Consider the following 8,414-nt stretch of genomic DNA (forward strand, 5'->3'; position numbering starts at 1 on the left):
CTGCTGCATCTTGCACTGTAGTGCAAACAGATCCCGCAAAGGGAGAGGAAGATAAAATGAATTTAAATTCCAAAGGGGTTCCAGTGCCGGTTTCCTAGTCCCCGAGTCAGCAATGTGTTTGTGAAAATTCAGCCTTTTTGTCTCCCAGTAAAAAGGAGCTAAATCTACATCGGTGGCCCAGTCTCGGGTTGCTATTCTTTGCATTTTCTATTCGAGTGAATGAGAGTGAATGAAGTGGCCGGGACCCTTCATTTGATCTACTCAATTGCATAAAGTGACAGAATTCTAATATATTTGTTTAATGCTCTTCAATGGGCTTTCACTTTTTTGCTTGCAAATGAAGCATCTGTGGGCAAAGTTTCGTCCCCCTTTAACACAGGGACATATTTCATAACTCAGGCCGTGATTTGAAGTGATCTTGAGAGGAGTTTTAGACTCAAAAAGTGGAAAATAAAGAAACAGATGTGAAGTTATTGTAAATTCCTAGAGTGGGCTCTGGGGCTATTGTGCCCCCACGGCGGGCGGTCCCCGGGCTGTGCCTTTCATGCTGTAATTGAAACATATTAATTAGATAATTTGTTGTTAGTTTAAAAGAAACAAATGCATCCCCTTTGAGGCGTCACAGCCGGTGGGTTGGGTTGTTTTTGTTTTGTTTTTGTTTTTTTGTTTTGTTTTGTTTTGTTTGGGTGTCTCTATGCATATGTGGCGTTAGGAGAAAAAAAATTAATTGACATTTACGTTAAGAATTTGAGAACAGACCCAGATCCTTTCCGTTTCTTAAATGGATATCTTGTAACAGGGGGTTGCCATTTGTAAAAGTAAAGCCCTTCCTTCCCCTCCCCACTTTGCATGAGCTAATGGAAACCCTTCTGTTTGCAGCACTTCATTAGATTCCTCGTCCTCCCCACCCCCAGCTTCACCCCTCTCCAGCACCTGGCCACATTTATGCTTCCAAACACTCTATGTTCCTATCTCTTTCAAAGGCATTGAACTCGCTGCTATAATATTTAAGCCGTTCTGAGGATCATTCACTAGCACCTCTTCTGCTAGTCTTACACTTTTCCAAACCCCAACCCAGGCAATAGGACTAATGAGAACTTCTGTAGCTTCTTTCTTGAGAAAGGGCACAAAATTCATCCATTGTATAGGCATTTCCCCAAACCACAGAGAAAGCCGTTAAAAAACTCAATTGAGTGCAGAGTCATGTTAAAAAGCAAAAGTAACAGAATAGCCAAGTTTCCAAAATCAAACACCTACATAAAAAAAAAAACCTGCCCAAATCTACAAAATAGAAAATAGTATAACTTAACATGATTCTCAAGATAAGACCCGGAGCACACATCTCTCACTGTATGGGGGTGTCTCTCCCAGTTTTATTTTGAAGCTGTGTGTATTGACTTTGGACTTGAGCCAGGTGAAAAGATTTAACATGACAAAGAGAGCCATTGAAGGTACCATGGTTATAAACTTCCTTATTTGTGGGGCACTTCAGCTAAACAGGGTGTAAGTCTCAAAGCTGATGATAGAGTGGGGTGGAGGCATGTGTTTTGGGGCTGCCTTTGGATTTCTCATCAAGGTCAAGATATCATCAATGGATTTTTTTTTTTTTACTTTACTCATTCAGCTTCATCTGAGAGGAGATGCTTGCGATTGTGAAAAGAGAGCTCACAATGCCCAAGTTATTTCATTCTTTGCAATACACCATGACAAACTTACCAGCTGAAAAGGACATTTTCAAGTACTGAGTTGAAACCACTCCTTTGCTAAAACTCAGAAATAAGATCTGCATCTTCTTTACTTCCATTTATTGAATGTATGTATATATGCACAAACCACCTCACTCTGAATCCTATTGGCTAGTCTAGGAAGAATATTTTATCTAACTAGCTAAGTTGATAATTTGTAAAATGTTTGAGGCCCATGTCTATATGGTTCCTTCATTCACGTTTTGAATTCAGTGTTAGTAAAATCGATGAAATTATAATATCCCAGAGGTGGCCTTAATTTTATTTTGTAGGAAATGATGAAACTGTATTTAATTTTTTTTAATGCAGATGACTTATTGTTGAGAACAAAGTTTCAAGAATTTCCTTGCCCGGGATGGACAAGTTTTACAGGCTTTCTTTAGCTGATCTTGTTGATATAATTGTGACTTGGGCTTGATGAATGAGTTTGGTTGTCCCCTGTCTGACGAGCTTTAGTAGCTTCATGCATTTTAATCAGTCCAATGATTCATTTATTTTCTTTTTTTTTTCTTGGCTGTGTGTGGGATCCTTCCTTCTTTAAAAAAAAAAATGGTCACAACAGGATTAATTACCCTTTGCATTAATCCTAAATTTTTTTTCAGATAGCCCTCTAAATATCTAAGGGTCGCAGGTGCCAAGGATTCTCCTTACAGAGCATAATTTCTATGTGGGTTTCCCTGTGTTGCACAGTCTCTTGTTTAATCATTTTACATAGTAAAGTGTTAATCGCCATTTAAGTTTGTCTTTGTCTTACAACTTCATTAGTTGAATACACCCCTCACTCTGGAAATATTGTGAGCCCTTCTATAAAGTTTCAATGGTCCTTGAGCCATAAATACTTGGCAAATTTTAATTCTCTGCAAATATCTGAAGAAAAGCAAATACTTAGAGTGGAGCATTTTAAGTAACTTCATTTACCTCTTTAAAATAAATGCACCAAACATTATTTTCTCATAGGAAGGAGTAAAAAGAAATCTGTTCAATTCAAAGTGAACAGCTTTCAACATGCAAGGTGGACTTTTAGGTAACTTCTGAAAAAGAAAATTTCAACAACTGCAATAATTTAAAGGAGCAAGGCAATGACTACTCCCTCCAAAGTAAGATGTGTCAGGATGTAAGCATTGTGTAGGCAAGTCTGGTTTTGTGTCTCCGTCTACCTGATCACCACTACCTGATTTCTATGTAAGCCTTGCATTTACATAAGTGCTGATTATGTTGTGTGAAATGTATATTTTAAGAGAGACAAAAATACATATAAAGTACTGTTTTTTCAATGCAGTCTTTCTCTCAGCACTACACCTGTGCACCTAATCTACGCTGAAAATAGACTGCTCCCTCTTTCCTTCTGCAGCCATATCTTCAAGAGGCCATCCGAATAACTTTTCTCCCAATCTGCGAATGCCTGAGAACTTCGCCTGTTTTGAAAATAAGATCTGAACAAGACAAACTACTCAGACAATGCGCTGCAGAAGGCATGCTTAGGGAAACACTACCTCTATCTTTTGAAAGTGATTGCAGAAATTTCCAAACCACACAAAACTAAAATTTGAGTTCACATATTTTAATGAGAAAATATTATTTGGACTAGTTTCATAATTTAATGTAGACACCTTCTTTTTAAAATCCTCTGTCTTAAAACAGGCATGCTGGGAACAAGAACATCATTATTTAAAATGTCATGCTAATTCTCTACAAGGAGGGAGAAAAATGAAAGATAAAAATTGTACAGCTCTGATGACACTACAACTTTTTTTTTTTAACTTAAGCAGATCACACCAGAACAACAGTTCATTTTCTCAGCAAATTACCTAAGACTCTAAAGGAATATAGCAAACAAAAGTGCATTTTACACAGTGTATAATCATTCCTATTCACAAGCATTTACACCTCCTTGCAGCCCTTAGCTTCTTGGAAAACTTCTTGTAGCAAACAGAAGGACTTGTCCCTGGGAGACCTATCCGGTGACATTTCCTCCAAGTTACCAGTCAGCTTATCTCAGTTCTTCTAGGGTTGCCCTTGATGCTTTCTTAGTTTGGGCTTACTTCATTTTCTTTTTCCCCCCTTCCCAACAATAAAATAAATAGCTATAAAGGTATCTAAGTAATCGGAAAGTTAACATCCCAATTAACTTTCCCCTCCCCCTCTCCCCTCCCCTAAACCTAGCCAGAAATAAAGAGTAAACATTCACATTACAACAGGTACTTGTAAAGTGGGCTTTGCCCCCTCGCCCGCCAAGCAATACAGATTCAAGTTCACTGTTTACATTTTACCGGGCGCTTTGTAAACAATACAAGGTTACATTTAGTTTTGTTTTGCTTGTGTAACAGACAAGCGTCCCCTCCCCAGCTTGGCAGCCTCTTCCCCTAACTCCCAACGCCCAGAGCCTCCGGCAAGACACAAAACCCAACGCAAAAAAATTCTGCGGAAGCCGAGGAGGCAGGCCCGCTACTCCGGGAAGCTGCGGTTCGCCCAGCCCCTGCCGGATGGGCGGAGGCGAGCGGGGTAGGAAGATTAGCGGTCTCTCTTCGTAGCAGATTTCCACGACTTGAACAGAGAGATCGGGCCCTCGGAGGGGAGGCGGCAGCCCTCAGGGAGATAGATGTGTTGGAGGACACCTCTGAGCCGGTTTCTCTGGTCTTGGGACAAACTGTGCGGAGGCTCGAGCCCCGCCAGAGCGGGCGGAGGGAAGATGCGCTCCTCTCCGTGAAGGCGGGAGGCAGGATTTCCCATGCCTCTTAAATGGGGGGGGGGGGTCAGGGCCCCGTGGATGGGACAGCTTGGCTCAGGTGCCCCTGCCTTCCCCTCGTGTGAGGGCGAGGACAACTCCCACGCGCCTCCAGGCCCATCTGCAAGTTTGTGTTTTGTCTCCGGGTCCAAAACAAAGTTCTCGTGCGGGAGAGATGGTTGGCTGAAAGTGAATTGACACGGTAGGGTGGTGGTCCCGGATCTGGGAGGGCAGGACTGGGAGCCAGGGAAGGCGAGTGAGCTAGCGGACAGGAGAACAAGAGGGGGCGCCGGCCGCCGCGGGTCAGTGCACCGCCACCGAGTGCAAGGCGGAGGCTGGGCTGGTGAGCGTCTCGCTGGGAGTGGCGGGGCTGCTTTGGCTGGTAGCTGTCTGCGAGGACGTGGGGCTGAGTGAGGGGGGCGAGTTCGAGAGCAAGGTGGGGATGGGCGCGGGCAGCGCGGGCAGCGCGGGCACTGCGGCCGGCGTGGGCTTGATGGGCACGGGGATGGCGGGCAGCGTCTGGCCCGCCGCGTGGCACAGCGGCTTCAGCGGCACGCCGTAGGCGCTGTAATCGCCGCTAGCCATGGAGATGGGGGTGGCCGAATCGATCATGCCCGCGGAACCATACACGTGTGGCCAGCCAGTGCCCAGCGAGCTGCCCATGGTAGTCAACTGGTTGGGGAGCGGGTAGGCGGCGGGGACGGGCTGCATGGCGGAGAAGGCCAGCCCCCCGGGCATCTTGTACTCGCGCGCGATGATGTTCTCGATAGCGAAAGGGTGCTTGAAGCCCGAGGGCTGCGCCACGCCGCCCAGGTTGTAGGCGGCGGCGGGCATCTGGGGCAGGTGTGTGCCGGAGGCCGCCAGCGCGCTCAGGCGCAACTTGGCCTGCTGCTGCAGATACTGCGCGGCGTCGGCGGGCTTGCTGGGCGTCAGGTGGTCCGACTTCAGTACCTTGAAGCGCTTGCGGCGCCGCAAGAAGCTGCCGTTCTCGAACATGTCCCCGCAGCTGGGGTGCAGCGCCCAGAAGCTGCCCTTCCCCGGCTGGTCCGGCCGCCGCGGGATCTTGATGAAGCAGTCGTTGAAGGAGAGGTTGTGGCGCAGGCTGTTCTGCCAACGCTGCGTGTTCTCCCGGTAGTAGGGGAAGCGGTCCATGATGAACTTGTAGATCTCGCTCAATGGCAGCATCTTCTCAGGCGAGCTCTGGATGGCCATGGCGGTCAGTGAGATGTACGAGTAGGGCGGTTTCTGGTCGCTGTACGTGTTGCGGCCGGGACGAGGCATCTTCTTGTTTGCCCCCTTCTTACTCTGGGTGCGCGCGGGTCTGCGGCTGCTCAGACCTGGGAAGGGGGAGAGATAAGGGGAGGGGGCATGGATGTCCAGACACCCCGAGGTCAGCCAGGCCGAGTACAGGCTTCGGGTGTGGAGGGTAGGGGCTGCGGCGCTGGACCAGCCCGCGCCCGCGCTCCCTTAGCAACTTTGCTTGCAGAGTGGCGCGCAGCCGGGGGCGGGGGGGGGGGGGGGGGGGGCGGCTCGAGCGGCGCAAGAGTGGCACGGAAATAAGCCGGACCTGGAGCGGGGACCGGGGCAGGGATGCAACCAAAGAGCAGCTCACCTTAAAGTTGCTCCAAGTTGAGCGTGCGCATCCGGGATGGCGCTGCTGCTCGCCGCGTCCCTCCCAGCCCGAAGCCCGGGCGCAGAGTCCCGTCTCGGTCGGGCTCCGCAAATGTCTGAGCTCCTCAGCTTATCCCGGCAGCGCCCGGCGCCGCCTGGTCCGCAGATCTTCTGGCTGTTTGCTCCGCTGGCGGCGGAGCTTGGCCGCGGAGTCTCGGCGAGGACTGTGGCAGCGGCAGCCTCGGGGCTCCGGAGGGCGCTGCTGTGGGCTGCGCGGCTCCGCTGAGCTAGGTGGCTGCCTCCATGTCCTCCCTCAGACCATCTGATAGTTTTAAGCGGTGACAGGAGCAGAAAAGACCCCTGTAGCGGCGCTTCATTAATGTGCCACTTCTTAGCTATCATATGACAATCGCCTTGGGAGGAGGAGGAAGAGGAGGGGGAGCGGGGGCTGCGGAGGGAGGGGATTGAGCTCGAGGGGGAGAGCCTGGCCAGCTCCGGTTTCTTTCACACCTATTTCCATGGACACCTTGGCCGATAGTAATCACTTCCAGCTCCAGACTGGGAAGAGCCTGGACCACCGGCGGGGAGCGGGACGCGCTGGCCAAGGTGCTCCGTGTGAAGGTATGAGGAGGCGACGGCAGCGGAGCCGGGATTCAGGCGACCACTCAGGATCACAGAGCGAGCTGCCGCGCGGATGATGTTTGACATGGAAATTGCTTGGCTGGGGTATTCTGTTTCCTCCGCATTGTACCGGGTTTGTATTGTTAGCTAACTTCAGGCACGGCTTCCTCCTGAAGCTGACCCTTTTCCTGCGCTGGGCATTACCCGGGGCTGGTTGCATGGGTTATGATAATGAAAATACGCGCCCCCCATCCCCACCCCCGCCTCCAAATCCTCCAAGAGGCAGGTCAAAGTTTGATTTGACCTTCCTAGGCTGCTGCCCTAGCTCTGGCACAGTGTGTGTGTTGCTTTAAGTTGTGGATTTACAGAACACTTAGAAAAACATAGTGGGCAGCTCCATAAGAGCCCGTTTTGAACCTAACTGTATGGACCAAAAAAAAAATTTTTTTTAGATTAAAATAGTGTATCTGGGCGAATAGGCTAGGACTATGTCTTCACTCTAAAAGTTCTCCTGGAATTGCATTAGACACAGGATGAAGGCTCCAGGGCTGTTGGGACAGACCCAAGGAGGGTCCGCGTTTGTTTAACACATGTTGTCACCAGGTGAACTGCAGTCTCTTGCTTCTCCCAGGTGGTTTGAAATTTTGGTAGTTAGGTGTTGCCTGGAAGTTTGCATTTTACAGCTGGAACTTTCTCCCCTCCCCGCCCCCCGATTTTTGCATAAAGAGAACTTATTTAGGGTTTAGAGAGGCCAGCAAGAGCCTCCTGAGGCCCTACTGAAACAGCAGTACTTTCTAGACTTGCAAAGACCAGAGAGTTTAACTTTCTTTTGAGAGAGGAGAGGGTGGGGTATGCCTTGGGTCACCCTGTCTGGTGCAGAGTGACAGGCTCCCCACTGTTCAGATTCATCTTGGGAGGTTCAATGAGCTGTTATTATTATTATTATTATTATTATTACCGGCCATCATCATCAGATTGCTATGAAATAGTGAGTCAACCCCTCTTGCTTGCAGGAAGTCTAAGAGTAGATTCTAGGAGTTCCCACTGGTGTCTGCATATTCTTCCACCTTTATGGTTTTTAAGAGATTTATTGTACCATGTTGTTAAAAACTCAATACCTGCAGCCCACACTGAATCATCTTCAGTCTGGAAATGAGAGAATGTTTCTTTTTCTTTTACGGAGGAGGAGGAGGTGGTGGTGGTGGTGGGAGAGTTCTGGGTGTGGAGTTTTGATACTTTTAGTGACATTAGCATGATCAGTGGAGCTATTATATGGGGGTTATTATATATAATCTTCCAGCTTGCGCGTGCACACACACAGAAGCACATACAAACACACCTTCATTAACCACAGTTTCAGAGTTGGTCAATAACTCACCAAAACGTAACTTAAACACGATGAATTTAGGAGATTAAACAATTTCATTAATATTGAAATGGCTCTCGTGTCTGGGCTGCCTCGCTTGAGATGCAAGCGCACGTTTTTCAATATTAACAGAAGTGCTTGAAGGAAAGAATAATGTCACCTTCTTAATTCGGAAGAAAGAACCAGGAGGAGGAGGTGGGTGGGAGGGGTGAGGGAGGGATGCTGACCTGTCTCTGGGGGCAGGGCTCGTGAAGGGCAGATCAGCCCTCTGCTGCTGAACCCGCAGGACGGGGGAACCTCTGCTGAACTTTGGCTGGAGGCAGCCGAGCTTGGCAGAGCTGTGCGC

General features: G+C 48.6%; 1 protein-coding gene across 1 annotated transcript; it reads right to left on the reverse strand.

Annotated features, from left to right (window-relative positions):
- Positions 1-3,293: 3,293 nt before the first annotated feature.
- FOXB1 (forkhead box B1) lies at positions 3,294-6,398 on the reverse strand. The gene is made up of 2 exons (XM_080659542.1): positions 6,083-6,398; positions 3,294-5,807 (listed from the first exon to the last, which is right to left on the reverse strand). Exon 2 carries the CDS (start codon positions 5,749-5,751, stop codon positions 4,774-4,776), a length of 978 nt encoding a protein of 325 aa, XP_080515668.1. The 5' UTR covers positions 5,752-5,807; positions 6,083-6,398; the 3' UTR covers positions 3,294-4,773.
- Between the last annotated feature and the right edge of the window lie 2,016 nt (positions 6,399-8,414).

This window comes from Plecotus auritus, assembly GCF_963455305.1.
Source record: "Plecotus auritus genome assembly, chromosome: 1".
Lineage (NCBI taxonomy): Eukaryota > Metazoa > Chordata > Mammalia > Chiroptera > Vespertilionidae > Plecotus > Plecotus auritus.